Raw genomic sequence first — 27,548 nt, 5'->3', positions numbered from 1 at the left:
AATGGCCATGTACCCGATTGCCCCAATCTATGGCTTCGTCATGTTGTGATAACAATTTGGTATTTAAATGACTGATGTTCTTGGATTCCACACTGGTGGAGGTCATACAGTCCAATGTACATCACAGATTGAAATGAGCTAATAACAGTTATGTTGGTAAGAATGGGAGGAGGGGGGGGGGGGCGGGGGGGGAATAGGTGCATATCACACAAATTTTGTAATTTATTTCTGCACCACAATTTGTGTGGAATGGCCCTAACTATTAAGATAACATGTGTTTTACAAATAGCCAGTAACTTAGAAACCACTAAACAGTAAGAATACCGGTTTTGCTATTGGTCTGTACATATAGATCATGAAGAACTGCAGTGACATGTGCTCCTGTGAATAGAGTAGCCTCTCCTGAATTATGTTAATTAAATTTGTATTTAAACTCAGTTGTTTGGAGAATTAATCTCAACCTACAAGCTTTCTTTGCTTCATTATATTGTATCACCTGGCTAATGCTTGAAAAGCAGCCACCAACCATATAATCATGTATTGTGGGTTGCCCACAGCTCTGGCTCGCTAATGACACTTCCTGAAGACCAGATGAAAACAATCCACATCAACAGACACATGTGTCACGTAGCCTTCAACCAAACCTCCAGCAGCTGCCACAGTACCGTGTGGCACCAGCCTCACTGCCAAAGCCACAGGGAATGCTGCAAATGGCGATGCCATCTCGGCACTACCTTGCTTCATCGAGTCGTCTGCTTCATGCAATATCCTTCCCCAGCCAATTATTTAGGTCACCACCCAACTACCCTGCTGCCAGTTCACACTCCAGGCTTATGCTGGCACAATTAGAGCTCACATTGGCAAGCCAATGAGGAGTGTCTCGCTGCAGTGCACATTAACTTCGAGCATTCTCAAATTCGACACCTCGCTGGACTTAAGTCTTCACTGCCCTCGAGCAGCCTCCCACCTCGTGGACTTTGTTTTGTAAGAAGATTCAGTGTGCAACATCAGTGACTTGCAGCTTGAACAAAGTAATGCAGACTGACGTCCCCAGGAAACTGTGTTATTGTATTCTGATCATTAGACTTAATAAAAGTACAACTGCTCCTTGTTACAGGGGCACATCAACACAATGTGCGAACCACAGTCCGGCCATCCTTTCACCTCAAAAACAAATTAAAATGTTGTGAAAGTTTGCGACGTAGTGCGCTCTGATCACAGACTTACAATTCGGGAGATGGCTGATGAACTTAATTTAAGTTTCTATGTACTTCAGTCAATTTTAACTGACGATCTTAACATGCGCTGAGAGTCTGCATAATTCATTCCGTAAGTAGCTTACAGACTAACTTCATAAAGAAAACTCTGTTTTTAACATAAAAGTATAAAAAAGGATAAACATATGTATCCAATTTACAGAATGCCACAGAAGATGCTTTATAAATAAAAGCGAAGTGCGTCTGGTGTAACTCCTTTTTAATTACATTGCAGTCAGCTCAAGACAGATAACATATAACAACAGAGCATTCCAAAAGTATTGTCAAGTGACCAATACCGACTTGAAGTGGCCAAAAACTGATTAATTGGACTAAAAATGACCCAGATTTGTTAAATCGGGTAATTACAGGTGATGAATCATGGGTATATGGATATGATCCTGAAACCAAAGTGTAGTCTTCACTGTGGAAGACTCCAGATTCACCACAACCGAAAAAAGCACGGCAAAGTCGGTTGAAGGCGAAGACAATGATGGTAATTTTTTTTCGATTCTACTGGTATTGTGCATCATGAATTTACTCCTGGAGGACAGACAATTAACCAGGATTACTACAAATGTGTCCGTGAGCATTTGCGCAAAAAGGTGCGGAAGAAAAGGCCTGCATTGTGGAAAGATAGGAGTTGGGTGCTGCACCATGACAATGTTCCGGCTCACTGTGCCTTCTCCATCATTGAATTTTTGACCAAATTCAAAATTCCTGTGCTTCCACAACAGCCATATTCCCCTGATTTATCTGCTGTGGACTCCTACCTGTTTTCTACAATGAAATTCTCACTGAAAAGGAAGAGATTTGACTCGATTGAAGACATCCAGGCAAATACAGAGAGCGTCCCTAACAAACGCCCAGAAAAAAATTTTCCAGGGATGTTTCCAAAGTGGAAACACTGTTGGAGTCGGTGTGTTAAGTCATAACGGGACTATTTTGAAGGAGATGCATCACAGTTGCATGTAAGTACCACTGTTCTACAATTACAAGCTCATTCTTAAAACTTTCCAATCACACCTCATATATACATCATCAGTGGTCTGTAATTAAAGATATTTACACACAATATTACGGACCACTGAAGGTGCTTCACCTTCATAAAGCCAAATGTGCTGGGTGAAAAAAACCATGCGTTTTCTTGTAGTTGTAACAACAGAACGAAAATACCCTCAGGAATTTTAAAGGAACTATGCACAATATAGTCACACAAATGAAGAATTTAGAAGTTCTTAGTGTTACAGCCGATGCACCCCTATGTCATTCCACAAAATTTCTGCAAGATGTTTCTTGTGTTCATCTTAGTGGCAGTTTACAGCAAGTGCTCTTCCAAGCTGAGTATTCTGTCAGGAGTGACACCTTGATGTCAAGGACTTCTGTTATGCAGTGAAACACAGCAAGTTGCAATATAATTCATCTGTTACATTTTCTGGTCTGAAGAATAACTGAAGTTTTTTTTTGTGCGATTCCAAATCTAATGCAGCTGCCCAAGTAATAGGTCACATATACAGAAATGTGTCAAATTTTTATTCACAAATTCATGAGTACAGCGATGCAATTGGTTTTATGGGAAACCTGAGTGAAACTTGCGAAAACTGACATAAAAAGTTCAGACCCCTCCAAATTTCAATCCCTTTACTCTAAAGACAATATAATTTTACTGCTGTATTTTTTCTAAATTAGACAACACTTCTCATGAATTAATCCAATCAGTAATTAAGATTTCAAATAATTTAAAATGAAAAGGAATTAATTCAAGATGAATGCCATACTCTCAAGTATGGGATTTCAGAAGCTGCACAGCAATAATGTTCCAGATACTTCTGTGAATTACTAACCTGAGACTTTTTTATAAATCAAACAGCAAAGATTTAGAGTCTTTGCCAAATAGTAGAATGTAACTTAATTTCAAAGCATTGTGTAATTTCTGAATTCGTATCATGCCTGTACATTTGTCTTTAAATAGCCACCCTGTAGTATCACGTCGAGAGAATTTGGTATGTCCTCGTATTCTCTGTCTTATGATGCTTGTGCAGAAGTGGTAAAAGTGTCAACGAGGTGGAAATGTTTTTTATCTTTGTTAAAAGCTAGTAGTGGCCAAACGTTAACTTCGCTCATGTTTTGAAATGCATTGCATTTTTCTTTTAATGTCCGATCTGTACAGACTAAGAAAGCTATACATTGTTTTGTATGTTAAAAATTACAACGGTAATATTGACACTCAAAGATATAGTGGCTGCAAGCGGCAGCAGCAATGCTAAAAAAGAGACTGTTGTACATTGTATCTCCGGCTTTGTTAGCCGACTTAGATGCTTTTTTTTTTCCCATTGTCTACATTGGAGGGACAGTTGTATGAAAGGGATGGTCCACCATTGCAATCAGAACTGTTACTTTAATGTTTGGTGTCTATATAGAAAAGGTGGAAGGATTAAAAAACATTGTATTTTGAATGAGCTCATCTTGATGAATAAACGGCGAATGTAATTATCGTCAAAGACAACAAAACAGGAGAAGGGTATTCATTCTTTTAAAAACCCAACACTTCACATTGGACATTATACAGGCCAAATCAGGAGGAAAGGTACATGCTTTGAGACACGCTAGTATTAAGGATTCTGAACAAAAAACTTCATATGGACATGGTTTCAGAGATAGAACACGTTTATTATCACTTTTTGTACGTTTTTCTTCAATAACTCTAAAACCGCACACTCCAATGAAAACGCGTATCAGTACACAAAGTAAATTAAATGTGCAACAAAAAATGTCCTATTTTTTATTGTCTAGGACTAACAGTTTGCGTGAAGTGATCGTGAGAATATAGGAAACCTCGCAGGGGTCATGTGCGCTGTAGCGTAAGTACGTTTTGTAGGACAGTTTGAGATAGTTTTCCTACTTGATAGATGAAAAGTGTCTTGTATCGAAATGTTTTTCTCAACTTCCTCTATACTACTGTGGTACATTTTAAACAATGACAATGAATAATACAGAAAATAAATAGAAATTTATATTAAAAGTGTTCTATCTCTGAAACCATTTGGAACAGGGCATATTTCCACATCAAATTTTTTGTTCATGCTATCACCTGTTAAAAAACGTACCTTTCCTCCTGACTCGCCCTGTACATGTTTAAGTTTTACCAGCAAGATTTACATCTTGTCCAAAAATAATTTCAAGAGCCTGCATCGAATTTATAACAACACGGATCAAAACCAGTGACGAGTGACATTTCATCTTTTCTCAAAAGTAACATTCAATAGCCCCAACGTGGATTTATTCTCGCTACGACGACTAAGGGTCTGCTGTTATTTTCATTCCCCTCCCTCCCCCTTTTTTTTCCCAAGACTGTGCAGAACCATACAAAATAGCCGATCGCTGCAGCTGTGGAGTCCTGGGATCGACATCACTGTGATTCAGAAGAATTCTTCCTCCAGTGAATCTCTCTTGCTGGAGATACAAAAATTCTTAGAAAAGTCCTGCAATTAACTTCACAAACATTCATAATATTTTTTTTCTGCAGTCACCCTGTACAGTACATATTCATTCAAGAGAGAATTAGTACATTATTGCAATTAACTTGGGGAAGGGATATTATAACCCCTATCCCAGAATTGGCAGTCTTCATCCAGGGAGCAAACTCATCATCATCATCATCATCATCATCATCATCATCATCATGTCAGTATGAATAATGAATGGCTAACACATACCACGAACACCTCTATGTCAAATCGTGTATGGTCTGCAATTGGGTAACATTTAGGTGTTAGTAAAGCATGCGCTTGGAATTATTCAGTGAACATTTATATGACCATCCACATTGCTCCATTAACATCAATGTGTCATTTCGCTGCATAGTGCAATCATTATATTCACATTTCTGTGTCAGCCAAAGTGAAGTACTGCATCTCAATGTAATACATGTGATAAGTAAGACCAAGGATACGGAACGGTGTCTAAAGACTCTCAGATGAGCCAACGGATAAACAGCCTGCCTGTGGTAATGATCTAGAAACTGTGTGTGCTGGACAGTGTTATGTAGGCTGGTAACAATATTGCAAACCCTTTTATGTGCACTAATCCAATCTTATTTCTGACATCATATATTCTGCCACTGTGAACTTTAACCAAATCTTTGATGTTGCTTAGCAGTCTGAGGATTCTCCTTCCTTACGGGATTACAAAGAAAGAAATGCACTACTATTTACCTGAATATACTGTGAAACCAGAACTGGTCATCAACTATAATACAGTGCAAATATATTGGGATGAACCATCTTTCACCCTTTCACTGGTACAGACAAGCTCTCTACATTCCATGCCGAGACAGCTTTTCTTATTGCTGTACCGATCACCAAATCCTGATGTCTGTGCTGAAAGAGACGATTCTGAATGATATGAATTATTTATCATCCGATTTTTCGAAAACTATTAGTTGAAAAAATTAGATCTTTGCTCGATGAATAACTGAATTTCTTTTGAACGGCTTAAGATATCAAAACAAGATATTTTGCAAATGATAGTGCACATGAGGCAAATAGGTTGTATGATGAATACTCTCAAACATTTTCATTCTCCTAGCTATTGAGATAACTTGTCCACAGCTGTGAGATGTCAACAACTCAGAACGCATTTAGATGTCCAGAGCACTGCAGAAAAATCCAAATGGCACACGATTCAGTTCTCAGTAAGTTATTTCTGTTTGACTAGATGTGAAACTTCAACATTCTTCAAAAACCTGCAGCCTCAGATGTTTCGCTCCAAAATATACTTTTATTTCTTTGTTGGGGAACTTGTTCAAATGGTTCAAATGGCTCTGAGCACTATGGGACTTAACAGCAGAGGTCATCAGTCCCCTAGAACTTAGTACTACTTAAATCTAACTAACCTAAGGACATCACACACATCCATGCCCGAGGCAGGATTCGAACCAGTAAACAAAGCGGTCACGTGATTCCAGACTGAAGTGCCTACAACCGCTCGGCCACACCAGCCGGCGGGGAACTTGTTGTTAAGGCGGAACAGGTGTCTTATTTTAGCAGCACTTTGCTGTAATCTTCAGGCATGGGAGTATTTGCCACCAATTTGTAGGTCTTTGGTCAAGACAGACTCAGTAATACCCAGGTCTTTGTGGTTTGCACCAAGAGCCTTATCATCAGTGTACCCAAATTCCTAATGGTTGTCTATGGCATGTCTGCTGTATACAGAAGAGGCACTAGCACTGATCACTGGAAAAGGCCACTATTAGGCATCATTGGAGGGCTGAACTTATTCTGTATCAGAACTTTGAAGATTCTACTGCTTAACACAGCTCTGATGAGGTTTCCAGTTTTAAGACATGGTATGACTACAAGTATTAACATTACTGATTGCCTCCACACAGTGTCACAAACCACGGTTAAGTCCATAAATACGGTAGACGTCATTTTTGTTTTGAAATCCTGCTTCAATAAAAGTTGTCTGTGAGAAGATCCGGTCGGTGCAGCTGTGGTTTGGGTGGAATTTTGCCAGTTCAGCAGAAATTTTGTGGCTGATTCTGTTATACAGTATTCTTTCCAAAAGTTTATACACTGTGCTAAATAAAGCAATGGGTCGGTAGCTTTAGCCTGCCATTTGGTTTTCCTTGTTTTAAGAAGGCTACGATCTTTGCTCTTTTCAAGTTATAGGGTTTGTCACCAGTTTGGAGAATATCAGTAAAGACACTACCAGACTTATTTCAAACTTCCCACAGTGGATTAGGAATTCTGAATGGATGCCATTAATACCAGGTACCATCCCTGCTTTCATTTCTTTGAGAGCTGCCGTAGAGTAATCTGACTCACATTAACAAGCTAGTTTGAGAGCCTTCAATTTGTTTTTGAAATTAACTGAATGTGATCAAATCTTACGAGTTCTAGAAGTGGACACAATGTTGTTTGCTACTTGCTTGTGAGCAACAGCCTTCTTCACAATGGCTGGGGGTTGGCATCTCCAAATTTTCTCACCTAGAACCAGGCTTTCCTGCTTGAGGTTGCTCATGCTAGTGCACTTTTAACATGCTTTGATCCTCCTTGGCACACTGTCCACAAGGTGGTCAAGATATTGCTGCTCAAGCCTGATCCATTCTCTGATGACCAAGTGTAAGGTTTGCTGCGGCATAGCACTGGACGTTTCCATAGGTCCTGAGAATGTTCAACTGGTTTCATTTCAGCAGATACTGAAGGCCATTCCATTCGGTTGACTCCTGCACCCCCTACAGCAAAGTGTTCGCAATGTGAACATGATGGGATCTTTCGTTATCTCTAAACACAAACTCATCACTGAAGTGCTGACCGCATAGATGCACAATCGACTGACTGATCTTGTTGCAATACTACACATAGAAGTGGCCCACCTCCCTGCCTGAATATGTGGGACTGGATGCCCAAGGTATGACTTTGTGCCTGGGCCGTCTACAGACTTCTCTCCGGCAGTCTGGAGGCGCCACACAAATCCTGCGCTCATCACAACAGAGCACCAAACAACTGTAAAGACGTTCCCTCGCCAATTCTCTTAGTGAACTATGGTCCTGGGGGATTTATACTGATGAATGTAATAGTACCTAAGGGAAAAACTCATTGGCCTGGAGATGGCTGCAATGGATCGACACAGCACAGAGTTTGCTGGGGAGGGAGGAGGGGCAGTGGCGCAGCACCCTTATGCTGATGCACTCAGCTCAGTATACCTAATAATTTGCAAGTAGGTTTCATCAGCTGGAGTTGTTGACACAAAAAGTCTGAACAAAGCAGCCTAAGGTGGTCTTACATATGTTAAAATTGTCTACGCATTAGGGCTACTACGGTGATATATTTTTTGTGAAGTGGGTGTGTATCTGAAATGATAATGGTTAACCAGCTCAATATTCACATCAACAAGTGTGGGGAAATCTGCACTCAGGCTGGCTGTCTGAACCAACTTGAAATGAGTTATCAAACTAAAGTGGCTCTCGCCTCACCAAGTGTAACGCAAAGTGGGCAGACACACTACTCCGGCAGTCTGTTTACAATTTTAAAATAAGATCTCAAAATTATTCAGTTTAATTACATTATAATATCCTGAACCCTTGTTCTAATAGCAGTAAGTATACTCACCAAATGTTACTATGGACAGAAGAACATATTCTAGTTGTTTACACAATGAAAAGTCCAGGTTGGACATCAACAATATTATGCAATAGGGTAGATCGCTACTCACGAAAAGATGGCTCATTAATATGCAAACACGTCGAACAGAATCAAAATCTGGAGTGGAACGGGGAAAGGGAGGGATAGCAGGGTACGGGTGGGGCGGAGGAAGGGGGGTGGGGGTGGGGGGGGTTGGACAATGCATGGCGGGGCATGCTGGGCTGAATTGTTGCAAGACCAGGACGTCAGTAGGCCGCTGGGGAGGGAGCGACACCCTGTGGCACAACATGCAGCCGAATGTAACATGCTTGATTTCAATGGCTGCTTCACAACACAGGCCATCTGCATCCTCCCCTCCACAATCAGCTTTTCTGAACTATGCAGATGGGAGCCAACAGAGTCTCTGCTCCCAAAATCATTCTGACTTCAACCTATGGAAACCTACTGTCTCCACACCATCCATCCCACAGTTTCTGCTTCACCTGTCCCATCACCTCCTCCTAATTCACATCCCCTCAGCCACATTGTGCACCATTCTCTGCCAACGCACCCACTGGTCTTTTTCCCTTGTTTGTGAGTAATCAGAAAAAAGTAATAGAAATAATAGTAATACCACCACCACCACCAATAATAATAATAATAATAATAATAATAATAATAATAATGTGGAAGAAATCTGAAAAAATTACTAAATTCACGTGGACAAAGATTCCAAATAAAAGGAAGAAAAAACTGACAACAAATGAAGTTAACAGAATGGTTAAAATTACTTGGAACAGGTTTACAAATAAAAAGAAATTATATTTACGCATATTAATGTAACAATGACAGTAATTTTCCACAGGGGACAGAGTGTGGTGTGGACATGTTAATAGAATGGGAGGTGGCAGGATGTCAAGACAAGCTCATTAAATGACAATAAGATGAAACATACCAGGAGGAAGATGAATTGGTTGAGGGAAGCACTGTCTGATTAAGCGAGGAGAAGAGTGAGACAGCGTGGAGAGAAACAAAAAGAGGGAGGACAGGAAAAATCGGAGGGGCTTACATTCTAACCAGCCAGCAGCTGGAAGCTGTAGAAGACCAAGATGATATTCATTTTGGATTGCCTTGTGTGTCATTGCCTCCTCTGTGAGACCATAATGCGAACAGCAGAAACAACACAATACCAGAAAGAAAAAACTACTAACGGTTGGGGCAGCAATATAGTCCCTTCCTCTTCTGCAGTTTTCAAGCTCGCCTCTACAGCCATCTTAATCATCTTCTCTTCAGTCGCGCTGGCCAATTCGTCAGCCTTCTGCAGCTCACTATCTGATACTGGCTGTTTTGGAAACAAATCCACTCCTGGTCGCTGCAACCACACGTTGACACGCGTGGGGAAGGGAGCTGTAAGAAGAACCACAATCCTATTTTAGATGGAGTCCTCAGGCATTCTTCACCTCCAGTGGCTACCAAGTTAAATATTAACTATCCACATGACAGAAGATACTAAAAAAACATACATAAATGCTTTCGTTACAAATCTCACATACAAAACTTTTTGAATTCATTCAACACAGTTTCATCGGGTTTAAATGGGGACTAAATTAAAAGCTTTAAATAGGAAAGTATGTTAGAAACTTTCCATTCTGGCATTGCGGGGAAAAAGGAAAATAAAAACTTACCTTTTAACTCTTACATTAAGATTCATGTTTCTTATGCAGTCAACTGCACAAAGAACTTGATATAATTTTTACCATATTGTATCAATGCAGTATGTTCTGATACACTTGGTCATAAGTACCTGGAGTGCAGTCCCAAGCCCATAAGCTGTAAAGCAAGATCTTCCTCAGATTCTAGTTCTTTAAACAAGACTCCTAAAGCAGCCCAATAGTAGTAGTGTGAACGCCTCACATCTGGGAGCATTTGTGGCCAACCTTTTCTCTAATGTTTGTTCTAGATGGAAAAACACGCAATATGCTGGGATGCCATGACGATGAAGCATGAATGTTCAGTGGACATCTTCCAAGATGATCACTCCTTTCTGCAGGCAAATCAGGTACTGTCCATCTGCTGAAATGAATGCATGTGACAGATTGGTTGGTTGGATGGATTAAAAGAGGGAGAAAGGGACCAAACTATGAGGTCATCAGTCCCTTGTTCCGAATAAAACAATGCCACAAGTGTGAGAATAAAATAAACAAGACTGACAACCCAAAACAGTATGAAAGGAAAAACCACAACAACGATGAAGGGCAACAAACATGTAAATGGACAAAAGAGGACAAGAAAACAACACAAATGCAAGAAACGGGATGAAGAGATTAAAACAAGGAGATTACCATGGCTGGCTGACCATGAGAATAAAAAAGGAGAAGCCAGCCACTCTGCAACACATTAAAACCTCCAACTTAGAAGCACTAGGGTGGAGGACACAGCGGGACAAAAGACATGCGCTAAAACTTTGATCAAATGATAAAACCCACCCTCACGAACAAAACATAAAAATAAATCAGCCGATGAGGCGTTGTCAGATAATATTAGAAGCAACAAATCCAGTAACCCAAGATTTTGTCACTGGGCAGTTAAAGTAGGACAGTGCACCAGAATATGGGCCACTGTCAACCGGGCGCCACATCGACATTCAGGCGGGTCTTCACAGCGCAGGAGGTAACCGTGGGTCACCAAAGTGTGGCCAATGTGGAGCCGGCAGAGGAAAACTGATTCCCTGCGAGAGGCCCACATGGTAGTCTTCCACACATTCGTAGCCTCCTTAATGACATAGTTTTCTGTGAGTACTGTTATGCCATTCCATCTCCCAAACCCGAAAAACCTTACGGTGCAAATCAGAACGCAGGTCAGATTCAGAGATGCCTGTGAATACACTGCTGCCATCAAGCAAGGAATGCTGCTCAATAAGACCTCTGTGGACCTAGGTGAAGCCCACATGACCATCAGCCATCAAGCTCTCAGTGTAAACCAGTTCAGAGCCCCGGAAGGTGTCAAGAATCGAGAGAAGTGACAGCGGAGAGCAGCAGGGGTAAGTGAGTCCTTAGGGTCATGCGAAAGGTCCAAACGAATCTGCAGCCTAGGTGTATACCATGGAGGTGTATGTGGACGGACCTGGATGGGAGGTGGTAAAGGGAAGGACTCCAATTGAGACAGAAGGGATCGTACGCGAATCTCAATCGTTAGCCCTGACTTGGGCCGCTGATGCGGGAGATGAACTGCCGCAGGTGGAAAAAGGAAACAGTAATTAGGATACCCAGGAGACCTACGAATGTGTGCAACATAACTGGCGAGCAGTTGTGCACGTCGGATCTGTAATGGCTGTAATGGAGGGACTCTGGCCTCCACCAGGACACTGGTCACCGGACTCATTCTAAAACCTCCCGCCGCTAGACGAATGCCACAGTGGTGCACTGGGTTTACACGCACCGCCGAGGGTGCCGCTGAACCATAAACCACACTCCCATAGTCCAGGTGGGATTGAACAACAACTTTGTAGAGCTGCAGCATAGTAGAGCGATCTGCACCCCAGTTGGTGTTGCTCAGGCAGCGAAGGGCACTGAGGTGCTGCCAGCACTTCCACTTAAGCTGACAAAGATGAGGAAGCCAAGTCAATCGGGCATCGAAAACCAGTCCTAAGAAACAATGTGTCTCCACTACAGTTAGTGGATCGTCATGAAAGTAAAGTTCTAGTTCTGGATAAACAGTACGACACCAACAGAAGTGCATGACACACGACTTAGGGGCAAAAATCTGGAAGCCTTGGGCTAGAGCCCATGATTGCGCCTTGCGGATGGCTCCCTGTAGGTGCCACTCAGCAACACCAGTACTGATGGAACACTACGAAATGCAGAAGTGGTCTGCATACAGAGAGGGTGAGACGGACGGCCCTACAGCTGCTGTTAGACCATTAATGGCCACTGAAAATAGTTATATACAATACAGAGTCCTGCAGGACACCATTTCCCTGGATATGGGGGCAACTATGGGAGGCATCAACTTGGACATGGAAAGTAGGGAGGGACAGGAAATTCTGGATAAAAATCTGGAATGGGCCTCGGAGACCCCACCCGTATAATGTGGCAAGGATATGACGTCGCCAAGTGGTGTCATACATTTAGCGTGGATCAAAAAAGATGGCACAAAGGTGTTGGTGTCTGGAAAATGCTGTTCGAATGGCAGACTCAAGGGACATTAGATTATCAGCAGAAGGCACCCTGCCATGGAGCCAGTAGGCCACGTTGACTCCAGGACCCAACCCAAACACCAACACACCATATGTTCCAGCAGCTTACAAAGAACGTTGGTGAGGCTGTTGGGCCGATAGCTATCCACATCAAGTGGGTTTTTACTGGGTTTGAGCACCAAAATGATGGTGCTCCACCACCATTGCAACAGAAAGATGCCATAGCACCATATCTGGTTGAAGATGACAAGGAGATGTTGATTGTAGTCAGACGAGAGATGTTTAATCATCTGACTGTGGATCTGATTCGGCCCAGGAACTGTGTCGGGGCAATGTGCAAGGGTGCTGAGGAGCTCTCACTCCCTAAATGAGATGTTATACGGTTCACTGTGGCATATAGTGAATGAGAGGACTTATTTGCACAGACTTGGGAAGGTGACGTATGGCACCCAATAGTCGACACATACCTCTCTCAACACTCCTGTTTCTGTCGTTTTATAAGCTGGCATACACGGGCACGGAGCTGCTTAATGGCTACCAGATACTTTAGGAGAGGGTGCTGCTTATGTTGCTGTCGAGCTTGCCGACACACTGTAATTGCCTCGGGGACTTCCGGTGACCACCAAGGGACTGTCTTTCGCCGAGGGCACCCTAAAGAGAGAGGGATCGCAGTTTCTTCCACAGAAACAATTGTGGTAGTCACCTGCTCAACCACCACACCGATGTTACCATGTTTGGGAGAGTCAACAGTGACATCAGAGGTGACAGTTTCCCAGTTCGCCTTGTTTAAAGCACATCTGGGCAGGCGTCCGTGGGGCTGACGCTGGGGCAGTGACACGAAGATGGGGAAGTGGTCACTACTACACAGGTCGTCCTGTGCTCTCCAGTTGATAGATGAGAGAAGTCCTGGGCTGCAAACTGATGAATCAATGGCTGAGTAACTACCTTGAACCACACTGAAATGTGTGGTGGCCCCAGTATTTAAGAGGTAGAGGTCGAACAGAGACAGTAAAGTTTCGACATCTCTGCCTCAGCCAGTAAGCACGGTGTCACCCCGCACGGGATTATGGGCGTTAAAATCTCCCAAAAGTAGGAAAGGTTCAGGGAGTTGATCAATCAGTGCAGCTAATACATTCAGGGGTATTGCGCCATCTGGAGGAAGATATACATTGCAGACAGTAATTTCCTGCGTCATCCATATTCTGATAGCCAGAGCTTCAAGAGGGGTTTGAAGAGCTTAAATATGGTCTACAGTCAGAGTTTAGGACATTAATGCAAACACCACCTGACATTCGATTATAGTTGTTACGGCTCCTATAACATCCCTTATAGCCACGGAGGGCAGGGGTCCGTATTGCCAGGAGCAAGGTTTCCTGGAGGGCAATGCAGAAAGCAGGTGTATAGCTTAAGAGTTGCTGTAGCTCAACCAGGCGGTGGAAAAAACTGCCGCAATTCCGCTGGAGGATGACATCATCGTGAGGTGTGGAACATTCAGTGATGCAGTTTACGTCTCAGGGTTACCTGCTGCCACCGACTTTATGCCTGAGCAGTCCATATCTATTGTGTCTGAGGATCCAGCGAGATCCAGGTCCTCAGCGGACGCCAGAATCTCCACCCCATCCTCAGAGCTTTTAGGTAGCGGTGGTGGGTGGTGTAGGTACCACCTGAAGTTCCTTGTTCCCTGGCTGGGAGGACTTCACTGAATCAGTCTCTGAGACTGAGTGTGAGTGTGAAGCCTTATGACCAGCTGCTTTTGGGCTCCTCAGTCACTGGCGGGCGTCATATTTCACACTAGCAGAAACCTGGGAAGGGACCCCTTCCTAGTGAAAGGAGCGGAGAAGCCTTACGCTTCTCTGACACGGAAGTGTGGACTGAAATCCCCGATGGTTGGCGGGGGTGGGGGGTGGGAGGGTGGGGGGTGATGGGGGGCGGGGGGGGAGGGTGTTGCTCCTGAAGTAGGTGGTGCAGGAGCAACAGGGAGGGAAGTGCCAGCCAAAATCAAGGGGGCAGGTGTAGTCTCCCAGTTCTAAGAGGCAACAGGAATTCAAGGAACTGATGGGGCTACAACTGTTCTCGTAGCAGCGGCATATGAGCAGGTCATAGCCACAGGATGTAGGCGCTCAAATTTTCTCTTAGCCTCAGTGTAGATCAGTTGGTCCAGGGTCTTATATTCCATGACTTTCCTCTCTTTCTGTACAATCCTGCAGTCTGGCAAGCAAGGTGAATGATGCTCTCCACAGTTGACACAGATGGGAGGTGGGACACATGGAGCATCGAGATGCGATGGACGTCCACTATCACGACAGGTGGGGCTGGAAGTACAACGGGAAGCCATATTGCTAAACTTCCAGCACTTAAAGTACTGCATCAGGGGAGGGATATATGGCTTGACGTTACAGCAGTACTCCATCACCTCGACTTTCTCGGGCAATGTGTCACCCTCGAAGGCCAACATGAAGGCATTGGTGGCAACCTGGTTATCCTTCGGACCCCAACAGACGCGCAGGACAAAATAAACACCTCGCCCACTCTAAATTGGTGCGTAGCTCTTCGTCAGGCTGCAAAAGAAGATCCCTCTGGAATATAATACCCTGGACCATATTCAAGCATCCCCCAACTTGTCACAAGCGAGTAATGCCCGTGACTAGGCAGACGATGCTGTTTTGATGAAGACCGACTCTGACCTAATTTTGGACTAGCCCTCCTCCTCCCCAGACTTGTCCACCAAATGCTCCACAAAAAACTGAGGCTTCATTGACATGAAAGGTTCCCCATCAACTCCCGTACATACGAGGTACAGGGGCGAATAAGCTTCACTTCCATCCTTAGCCTGGCGTTCTTCCCATGGTGTGGCCAGGGAGGGGAATGACTTGGGGTCATATTTCTTATCACTGTAGTTAGACTTTTCCCACTTAGAGACTGCTGGCGGCGGACCACCAGCAAGAGATGACGTACTACGCTTCATGGCGTGTCATCTGCCCTGACGCCACCCTCTCCACCCAGGGGACCTCCCCACAGGCGCCACCCAGCTGCAGCAAAGGCCACCTGGCAGGATGGCCATTGCCGGGAGTCCCGATGCCCCAGGGCGACGGGCATCTACCCCTCAGCATACGTAGGGAGTTAATGACACAGCCATCAGCAGAACGATCCCTGTGTTGTCAGGGGCTACAACCAACAGGGTAAATGGTGGCCCCACCACAATGGACTGGCTACCGTGTTGGATATGGGCTGTAAAGAAGTCCACGGTCATCGTCGGCACAGAAAGTGACACTGCGCAGTGCATTGTGGAAAATGCACCCACGAAGGTGTCCTCACCCAAGAGATGGAGAATGGGTGGGATTGGAATGTTACAACGAGAAAGTGGGCTGAAGATCTCAATGCACAATGGACACGATGCACCGTGTAAAGTGCCCTTCCCCAATTGGCTTGTTCATCTGGAAAATTCTGAAAAATGGAGGTCAAACCCTACACGAGACCATCACATAAAGGCCGAAACATGTGAGACTCCTTTTAGTCGCCTCTTACGACAGGCAGGAATACCTCGGGCCTATTCTAACCACCAGACCGTGTGACAGAAATGCAGCACTGAGTGATGTGTGCATCATGATGTGCTCTAGAGCAGTACAGTACCATAGACGCCAAGTTTGGAAAGAAGCTATCACTGACAGGGTCAAGAGAATTGGGGACGAAGGTCTGGGAGCCCTCGCATGGAATCCCCCCCCCCCCCCACAAAAAAAAAAAAAGGACAGTAAAAATCTGAATTTGAAGCATAATTGTAACGCCTGAAGAGTAAAAGATTAGGCTTTTAATCCTTAGTAAGAAAGACAAGAAGGAATGTTGGAAATGTGAAATAGATCAATGTTCAGAGGACAAAACAGCTAAAAACACAGCACGATTGTAATTTTGCCTGTATTTCAGTAAAACAAGACTGACTCTTAAAGCAGCAAGACAAATCATACAACATAATCAAACCAACCACATAAGGATTGAAAATGTTATTAAAGAAATATAATGGCTTGAAACTACTGTTATTTACATCCAAATAACTGCCTATACTTTGTAAGGCATAAAAAGTGTTCCACTCCATGAACACAGAATAGAGCAATGAGTATGCTGCTCATTTGAGAACTGTGGTTGCAGTTGTTAATAACGACTTGTGATTATGAAGACAAGAGAAAGACATCTAATAAATGAATTATTAGTGCACAGTATTTGTAACTTTAAAAGAAACAGTCACATTAAACATCAGAATCTACATTCATTTACCTAAGGCCTAAAGAGACCAAATCGCAATGTAGCTACAAGCTTATGCACACACAGTAGCAAAGTTGGCAAGGCACCACTGCAGTAGAGAAGTGTTTGCGTATATTACACAGTCTATGCTGAACATATGACAAAAGTTTATTGAATTACTTCTGAAACAATATTGCCTCACAAAATGATGCAACAAAAAACATTGTGCTGTCAAACTAAAATAAACTGAATAGTAAATTCTGTAAATTTAGCAGTAGGTCCCATTAAGGCCACAATTTTGGCCTAGAAAACATGATAATCATCAATGAATAGTAATACTTTTCATGTCAGCAGCATATGTTATCCTAAAAACATTTTCATAGCAGCAAGTACAGTGTAATCAGACTTTTATACTCTCAAATTAATGTTTTCTCACTGTTTAAGACATTTTTTATCGGACTCTTCAAATTGTCTTTGTTCACAATGATAATTAGCACCTATCATAACTATAAATCTCCCAGCAAAGTAGAGTAACTTGCTGTTCAAAGTTCAGAAGTAAGGAAGAACAAATTCATTACTTTCTTCTTTCCAGCAAGAACAAAATCAACAGGGCACAAGCTCAGGAATGGCTGACATGTGAAACAAGTTATTCATACAAGTGTAATAGTCTCAATTTACTACAAATCTATGCACAAGCACTAACCTTTCCACTACCCTTTCTTCCCCTCAACAGGTGCAAACAGACAGTAAAAACTGTCAAATGTCGTGGGCAAAATTTTGTAATGTGGTCAATGAAGTATGAAGGTGTAATTCAATGTTAGTACACTACTACCAGGTGTTTCACACTTGTGTAAAGATTCAGGCCACCTTGCTAGCTTTATCACACACAGATTGCTCTCCTTCCAAAATAATACTGAATTATCACCACTTGATACCACAACTATAACTGCTCAACAGCAGCATGTTTCTGGTCATTTTGTAAAGATGCCTTTGGGTACATGTACTACTTAATGACATTTCCAGCCTATTGATCTTGTATAGAATGCCATGGGATGAGATGAACACAACTTGGGACTTAATCAACTCTAATTGGGGGTGTCACTAGGCATTTTCACTTAAGTCTGCACATATATTCTGATATTCAGATGTCGACTACTGGAAAGTAACAAATACAGTACAAATTTTAATTTATCACTGAAACGCTCACTCAAATGTAAACTAATTGGTCACTAAGGTAACTGCCAAATACTGGTTTTTACACTTCAGAAGACAAACCTATACAACACAGTAATAAGTATTTTCACATCCAGAACATTTGAAATCCCTCTAAAACATAATATTTTTTTGTTACAGAACACTGCATAAATTATTAGAACATTTAAAACTAATCTTAAAAAATCTAAAAATTTTCTGAACTGAATCTGATAATTTCAGCATATTATGGTTAAAGAAGTACATTTCTTTAAAACTGAGCATGGTGCTGTACGGGTGCCCACAACATGGTGTTTCCGACAGCACTCTATCCCATAAAGGTGGCCAAGTGTCAACTAGCTGCCTGAAGGTCATTTGACATATCAAGGACACAATTTCAGCACGTAATGTGGAGGTAGGTTCCACTACCAGAGGGCTGCATTTACCCATTTTGTTAACCTGGCAGCAATTGAAAGAAACAGAAGAGAATCACTTGCAGTTTGTTCGCAGGTGTTTACGAAAGAAGAAGTGGTGTGTAGGTAGGTGACAGAGGGAGAGGTTTTGGATATTTCATACAGAGATTAAGAATCGCAAATGGAAGATCACAGGAAATTCATACTCCCCAGATGAAAGTATAAGTATGAACCACCCACATCAGTGTTTCAGTTGTCAGTAAAATGAATACAGTATAAGCCACTTTTATGTTCCCAGAAATAACATTTTCCTGCTGTTTGCGTTATTTCATATCGCTCACGATTCTGTATCGTATCCGATTTTGTGTCAACATGTTTATAATTTTCGTGTAATTTTCGCTCTATGAAAAAAGGTTCATGGAGAAAAAACTGACGTAAAAATATGCTGGTGGTTAAGTAGTGTTTTTACAAACATTACATGGTTAAGTTTCTTGACACCAGAGTGCTCTACTCAACGGATTTAAAGCGGTAAACATGTAGAAGTTTGAACAATTCGTGCCGTGTCTCCTGTCGTTGCAAAACTCTACTCTGCTTGGTGGCTGATGGAAATAATTAGGTTCATTTAAATAAAGATATCATGACCAATTACAACCATTTTCGAACTCTCTCTACAGTGCATGCGCAGTTTTGTGATTGTTGTAATCATGTCGCACCTCTGTCAAACCATATTTAGCGTGTTATGTCTTTTGGCCGCTTACAGCACTAGTTGACACCTTCATTCACTTTGCGTTGCTCAGATGTTTTTGGTTTAAGCGCAGTGTCAATTACATATTTTTCATGCTGAGCAAAACTCGTTTCAAGAATTTATAATCCAACACACTTGTCGTACAGGAGTGTGACGATAATATAAGTTAATTGTTTATACGAAACTACAATAGTGAAGCCAGAGTACATAAATTTTTTTTTTCACAAAAAGGGGTTACATTTCCGATTTCAACGAACTATGTCGTCATTTTCAAATGTAAAACATCAGTTGAAGAATATATAATAGGAATTGTGACCATACATCTGCCAACAATTACAAAAATAATGACACCAAGTAACCGAGGAAAAGGTGGCATGATCAAGTCACTACAGGCTGTGTCCATGGTTGTCCAACTGTTCATTCCAAGTCCTAATGCAGAATAGATAAATACTACACTAGGGTAAAAATTGCCAAGGATTCTTGCAAAATGCCAATCCCAAACTTCCCATGAAGCATGGCATTTTGTAATGTATACAACAATATTTTGGTTGTTAGATGCTATATTGAGACGAAACTTCATTTCTTTGTTATCATACCTTATCGACTATTCTTTTCTACCTAATTTTAAAGCTGTAAACAACGTATACCAGTGTTTTGCCTGTATACCAATGTGATTTGTGTTTAACAATTTCAACTAGAGACTAGTGGCGCCAGCTAGTGCCCGTTATTGGACATTATATAGGTCATGCTTTATTTCTTGTGTTTCTATGTTATGTTCACGCCCTCTAGTGGCAGAATGGGTTACCAGGCAAATGGAGCAATGTTACGTTAGCAAGTTAGTAGTGTGTCAGTCATACATGAGAGTACAGCATGTTTTGAGATTCTTTTTTCAGAACATAGTAAAATCATGTGCTGCATTCCATATGGAAGCCTGCTATGCTCAAGACACTTATGGTGAGCTTATCATCTGTGTTTATCTCATGGGAGTTCGCGCCATGATGGTGATTACATATGTGTGTTTAATTTTCAGACTTGTGAACTTATATCAGCCACACAATCGTTGTGTCACAGCAGGATACATTGCAGAAGCCTCAACAATTTTTACCCTGGTGTAGTTTTTATCTATTCTACATTAGGACATGGAATGGAAGGACGAGCAACATGGGCATAACTTGTAGTGACCTGCTATCATTATTTTTCGTGACTGTTGTTACGTATAGGGCACCCCATTGTATTTTTCCACTTTCTGTATGTGCACATAATATGCATAAAAATACTTTCGTCAGCAACTAATAAAAACTACCGATGTAACGGAAACTGGTAACTGTCTGTTCGACACCATTTCATATTTTATATTGACATTTTTGGAAGCCTGCAGCTGTCATTCGTTATTTAAATAATGAAATACTCTACCAATTACGTAATTCTTCATCCTCTGCACAGTGAGTTTTGAGAATTTTTTCTTGTTATCAAGTGCAAATATTTACATAAACCATTTGCGTGGTGTTTGCATAATGTTGTTCTCCATCTCTTTATGTGTAGTCATCTTTTTGAGGTTATCCGGTACGGTGCCTCCTCAGTTATGTTGAAAACCCCGTACACACGCAAACTCTCACTCACATTGTTTGTGTAATGTACAAAAAATACATACATAAATACAGCACTTGACAATGAGACTAAATTATTGAAATGTCAATTGACACTACAATAGTGAAGCCATAGTGACAGTACGTAATATATATATACTTTACAAAAAGGTGTTACATTACCAATTTCAACGAATTACACAGCCATTTTCAAATGTAAAACATCATTTGAAGACTTTATAATCGGAATTGTGGCTGTATGCTGGTAACATTACGACAACAAATGAAATGCAAAGACAACTTAAAAAGAAACTCTGTATGGCATAAATGGTCTGCAGTAAAACGACACGAAACTTACTAATTTTTCAACATTACTTTGTATATTTGAGCCATCAAATTGTCAAAAGCCAGTGACTACTGGCGAACAACTTCATTATTACAGTTAGCATTTGTGATTAAATTGCCAAGGTGCAACCTGTTTAGTACTTTACTGGCGATTGCCCTTCGCATTCCACAGTGCTTCCAGGATTAGCATTCAAAAATTTCTCACGATGGAAGGCAATGAAAACTCAACTCCGCCTGTCTGTGCAAACCTCTAATTCCAGCAACCAGTAAGTCCATTACTAAAGAGAGATTAGAAAGTGCATTAATTTCTCAAACCTGTCAATAACTAGGTTTGTACTATATAGTTACACATGAAGCACCATTGTCACTTTTTATATATATTTTTCAAGAAACCATTTTTGCTTCTGCTGTAAAATTTAACAAATGGATTTACGAGGTTTTCATTGCCTACCATCGATATCAACTTTTAAATATTCCTATATTTTTTTGTGACTGCAGGCTACTCTATAGAACACATAAAACTCATGTTTTCATAACTTTCATGTTTTCTTTTTATAATTATCTTGTCTATTAAAAAGATCGGTGTTTATATAACATACATACTTTGTGCTTTTAAATGGTGCAAGAATTATATTCCTGTCACATTTATGTATTTTGCAATGTCATTTAAAAGCAATATAGAATTATGCCAGTTCACAGCCAAGTAGTGTGCGCGCAAAGCACACACACACACACACACACACAAACAAACAAATATATATCCACAGTTTTTCATACATACTTCTGTCATCTTCCTGACTGGACTTGGAAGCTCGCCAGAAAGGAGTAACATCACTTGAGCGAGAGCTGACTCCAGGAAATGGAGGGGGTTGCGAGGCCACGACCAGCTGTGGCCTGTCCCCCACCTGCTGCTGCTGCTGTTGCTGCTGCTGCTGCTGCTGACGGCAGCGGCGCCGGTTACGGCCCTTGGACTTGCCACGTGCATCCTCAGAAGCAGCGTCTGCCTCCTCTGCAGCCAAGTCTCGCTTCGGTGGTAAAGCGTGTAACTCTACTTGGGTCCTGCGCGATTACAAATAAGTTGAGGTAGGAAGGAAATGAGATACCAAAGAAGCAGACAACTGGGAATTGAAGAACCACTGTCCAAGAACATCATTAATAAAAGATATAGGCCAGCTGAGCACACAAAGGGTGTTCCACAACAATCTTTACAACTTTCATAATGTATTCTTGGAGAATGGGGATAGTAGAAAGATGTGGCTCTGAGCATAATGTTCTCATACACCTGAAGTATTAGTAAGCATCTGACAGAGTCCAATTTGTGTGCTACCTATAACACACAAAATGTCTTAAGTGATATTTCAGACCCTCCCATGTGTCCAGCCTAGCACGTCCTCATTAATGTGTGCAATTGTCACTCTAATACGAGCTCGCAGTTCCTGCAGGTATTGCACAAGGGTCTGGTAGTCACCAACTTTCACAAAATTCCAGAGAAAAAAAAATAATGGAGGTTGTGTCTGGAGACCTTGGGGCCCAGGAAATGGGCCCACCTCTGCCAGTCAGCAACCTGGAAAGATGCGTCCAAAGTCTTCCTAATGAACAAGTTCCAGTGAGGAGGGACACCATCCTGATGTCAGGTTGCAGTTTTCTGATCCATGGAAATGCAAACTGTTCCAAGATTTATAGATTAACAGTCAAACACCACAGAGTCACAAAACAGATCACACCAGACATTTATCTTTGGACTGTAACATACAATTTCCAGATTGAAAAGAGGGGTAGGGGGAGGGGTGATCAGAAGTGTACAGCCTCACACTGTTGGTTTACCTTTCCAGACATATGGAAGAAGCTCCCTCCATCTGTGAACACCACATTTTTCAGATAGTACGGATCATTGTCATGCGAATCAATTTAAAGTGCACAAGTTTTGCCCTTCAACCTACTGTCAGGTTGAAACGTATGCAGTAGCTGCACCTTATAGGCATGAAGCAGCTCCCTCAGTCTCAAGTGGAGTATCCTGTGAACTGTGGTCGGTGGTAGCTCCAATCGTCGGTGTGGTGTGGTGGCCATTTTTGTCAACAAAAAATTAAAGTAGTAGTAGTAATAATAATAATAATAATAATAATAATAATAATAATAATAATAATTCAAAATTTTAGGTGGTTGTGAACACTATACTGAAAACTGTACCTTTCTGCCTATCCCCATTTCTGAAATATATGCGGTCAAAGCTGTGAACGTCACTGCAGAACACCCTGTATTATGACACGAGCTACTCTAGAAAAGTGCACTCGAAAGGTCGGTGGAAGGAAATATCGCAGGGGCCAGTCTGGATATGAATACATGAAACAGATCAATAATGACGTGGGAAGTAGAACTTACGGCAAAATGAAAAACAGAGCTGGCTAGCAAAAGGATGGGAGAACTGCAGCAATCTGACCATAGGATTGATGGATGAAATACTAGATTAGAAATTAGCATTGGAGCAATACATCTGTACGGTATCCCATAAAGAAGGCAAGTTTTGAAATGGCCACCATTTGTGCTCTATTCAGTTTGTAGCACTGAACATTGCACTAATTTCATCCATTTTCTTTGCAATTAGTAACAGAGTGCTTCACAATGAAACAGCACGTTGTCATAGTGAAAACTTATCACAAATGATGCGAATGCCATGCAGACTGTTCACACATTGTGTGGAATGTTTGGTTGACAAAATGCCCAAAATAAGTTGACTGTGATGAGACTGATCACTAAATCTGAGAAAACTGTTTTGGTTATAGACATTAACCACCCCCTCCCCCAGGCAACCTCATGTTAGTCAATATGTAGAAAACGTGGCCATTATGAGTGATAATGTAGCTGTAAGTCCACTGAAACCCACTTCCGACATTCACAAAAACTGGATATTCCCAGAACCAGGATGCAATGAATTCTGAAATAATTGACTCACAAAATCCAAATCAGACAAGAACTGAAGCCAAATGAGGACAATAAACATCAAGCATCTGCGCATTGGGTACTTGAGAAACATAGTAGACAACTTTTTCATCAAGAAAATAATGTTAAATGGTATCGTGTACTTCTAGTTGAATGGTTTTGTGACAAAGCAAAATTTCAGGATTTGGAAAACAAGTGACTTTGTGGTGTGGTATTTGGGCCGAGGGATAACTGGGGCGCACTTATTCAAATATGGGACCAGAAATACATTAAAACTGGATGGCGAATGGTGCAGCAATGTTTTAAGGGAAATTTTGTGATCTTAAATGGATCATACGGATGCTCAAGAGGTTCTGTTTCGATAGAGCATACGAACTGTCACATCGATTGCAGGAATGGACTCATTAAGAGAGAGACTCCCAAGTCAGATGAGTTTTCACAACGTGGACGTGAACTGGCCACTCAGATCTTGTGCTCTGACAACTATGTGATTTCTTTCTGTGGTGTACTCTAACTCTCGTGTGTATGCCAACCAACTGCAATTACTTCTAGAGCTCAAGACAGAAATTCATCATGTAATTTCGGAACTAGAGAGGCATGTAAACCGAGAATCTACAGAAAATTTTATCAAAAGTATGAATGTGTGTACAGAATCATGGAGGACATTATACAGTTATATTTTGTACATAATCACAGGTAGCACATACTGCAACAACATGTAATTTACTTAATATCATCAATAAATTTTGTGCATTATTGTGCATTCAAACGTTGCATTCTTTAAGGGATACTTTTTACAAGGTATATTTGTGCGGATGGGAGCGTGAGGTGAGGAGATGGTTTTTTTATGATCAGAAAGCTTTCCTGAAATTAAGTAAATATCAAATAGTATCACCATCCACAGTTTAATGTGACAATATCAATCTAATAAATCCCAACAATACAAATGTAGTGTTTTATAATTGTAACATTATAGATTAAATTTATGCCCAGGAGAAACCTTCAAGAGGCAAAATGTACGTACTGCCGACAGACACAAACTAAAATACACAACACTATGCTAAGTTTCTGAACTAATAGTTCCTTTCTTGGCAAGGAGAGAGATACAGGTTGTGGAAGGTTAAAAGGGAACCCACACTAAACTGAAAACAGGCAGGCCTCATGTACTGACAGGCAGGGACTGTGAATTGCAAAGATTGATTGTAAATATCACACAAAGTCATTGGAAAGAATTACTCGTGAATTCCGAAGTGCTACCAATAGTCCAGCTTGCGCAATGACCACATAGGGAGTTAAAAAGAGTACGGGCTACAATGCAGCTCCTCAAAAGCCAGCTATTTCTACAGTCAAGGCTCAAAGTGACATTCGACGTGGCATACAGAGTGACGCCACTGCACAGTGGGTGGCTGGAATCGAGTGATTTGGAGTGAACAAACATGCTACACCCTGCGGAAATCTGATGGCAGAGTCTAAGAATGGTGGATTCCAGGAGAACATTACCTGCCATCGTCAGCATAATGATAAACCACGTCATAAAACAGCATCTGTGAGGCGACGGTTTGGCAATGAAAGGACTGGCCTATCTGAATCCCAACCTGCACCCGACGGAACATATTTGAACCGAGTTAAAACATCAACTTCACTCCGGACCCCAATTTCCTGAGTCACTACCTTCAGTGGTTTTGTCTTTTCAGGAAGAATCAGTTGTCATTCCTCTACAGGCATTTAGAAACCTTGTTGAAAGTGCCACCAACAGAGTTCAAGCGATTAGATATTGTACTTTGCTCCAATTGGTTGCTTTAGTGAAAGCTAGATGGGGTTATGCTCTTGTCTGCAAACTAACTCAATTATTTTAGTTTATTAATAGTAACTAAATTAATCTTCAAGTATATTCCGAACTACCTCTCCATACTTTACCATGGCACATTTATACTGTCAATTTATGGTTAACTTTCTATAAACAGTTATGTACTGAGGAGAACTGTCAATAAAGAACGACTGCCCAATGAAGTCGTTCACACCAACCAGACAGTTATGATTACGATGAGATGTGGCATTAGAACACAAGTGGTTAAGGTTGGTCATCTGCGAGTAAAGCATACAAGAGTTCAGGAATGTGTAATTTGTAATGTGACACATTTACTATAGTGTTGTCACCAGACATCACTATGGAAACCAAATAACTGGTGTAACATTACTGTCGACCATTCTGGTGCCACTACCCAATAGGGCACTAGCTATCAGGAATGCTCTGTGATGAAACCACACAAAATCTGATGCATAATCCAGTCCAAGGCTAGTCTGAGTCAATTGCAATGTCATCAGTGAAGTGCACAGTGATCAATATATTGTTTTGGTTAACAGTGTTGGCTCTGGCTGTCATAGACAGAGGTCATACTGTGCAAACTGGACTAATTATAATGCTTACTCTAACACCTTGCACTGCAGTGGAAGTGTTCCACAACAGATTCTAAACTGCCTAATGAATCGGACTTACTCTCTGTTGGTTTGTTGTAAAACATACTTTTACTTACAAAGTGGATTGAATTTTGGCTAATGAAACTGGCCAATGGTTTACTGTATGATCCTGACAGGCATATACGTGACTATGATATAATGTAGAAGTCAATTTCGTCTTTTCTCTTACTGAATATAGTTATAATGAAAATAAATGTCATCCCTATAAACTATGACCTTCATTATTTAGGTGAGATAAAAGGCTGTCATCAACAACTACAAACTCAAGATCTGCATGCTTACTTCTGTGCTGGGGCCGTCGAATATGTCCTGTTGGTAGAACTATTAGGACTTTAGTATACTGTTCTGGTGGGGCAAGAAACTGCTAAGCTGCTTGTATGTTCTCTTTCTCCAAACAAATGGTGTGAAAGTGACATGCTAACTATGATAACGCAAAGAAGGGAATAGCATTCTACTTTTATAGCCACATGCTATTTCTTACATGCAAATTTAATCTCTACTGGGGAAGAGGTGTGCTGCAATTTCACCACAAGGTATGTACAGCTCAGCAAATCTGTCTCATAATGTTATACTTTTCTCAAGTGAAATTTGCTTTTGAAACAATTACACATATTTGACATTAAATCACTTCGTAACTGGACATTACAACAAAGGCAGGCTACTAATGTCAATGTGATAAAGCAGAATGCCCGATTCCTCTCAACAGGTATCTCAAGAAATGAAGAAATCACTAACCTGACAGTCTCTGTCTTGTTCCGCTGCCACTCCATCCTGCGTAGGCGTTCTAGAGCGTTCTGCCGACTCACTGTTGGATCCGATCCCAGACCCTTCTGCTGGCCTTGTGACTTGGCCTTTTCTCCATCCTCCACTTGTGCAGGTTGTGATTCGCTACCACTGTTTGTCTTCCCACCTGCCTCTGTAGGTTTCTCAACCAGGTTAGTATCTAGTGACAACAAATAATAAATGGGGTCTCAAAAAAACTGATTTATAATGATCAATAATTCACTGCAGGCAGAAATCTTACAACGGATGATCCAGCACT

The 27,548-nt window shown here is 41.6% G+C and overlaps 1 protein-coding gene across 3 annotated transcripts in view; it reads right to left on the bottom strand.

The window, feature by feature from the left end:
- Positions 1-27,548, bottom strand: part of LOC126424875 (uncharacterized) — a 137,771-nt gene that overhangs the window by 20,374 nt on the left and 89,849 nt on the right. For all 3 annotated transcript variants that reach the window (XM_050087702.1, XM_050087703.1, XM_050087704.1), the window contains 3 exons: positions 27,242-27,449; positions 21,873-22,150; positions 9,595-9,790 (listed from right to left, as the gene is read on the bottom strand). In XM_050087702.1, the coding sequence (XP_049943659.1) occupies positions 9,595-9,790; positions 21,873-22,150; positions 27,242-27,449 (682 nt within the window). The remainder of the gene's footprint in view (positions 1-9,594; positions 9,791-21,872; positions 22,151-27,241; positions 27,450-27,548) is intronic.

This window comes from Schistocerca serialis, chromosome 10 (genome assembly GCF_023864345.2).
Source record: "Schistocerca serialis cubense isolate TAMUIC-IGC-003099 chromosome 10, iqSchSeri2.2, whole genome shotgun sequence".
In the NCBI taxonomy this organism is placed as follows: domain Eukaryota; kingdom Metazoa; phylum Arthropoda; class Insecta; order Orthoptera; family Acrididae; genus Schistocerca; species Schistocerca serialis.
This window is presented reverse-complemented; position numbering and strand designations above follow the sequence as displayed.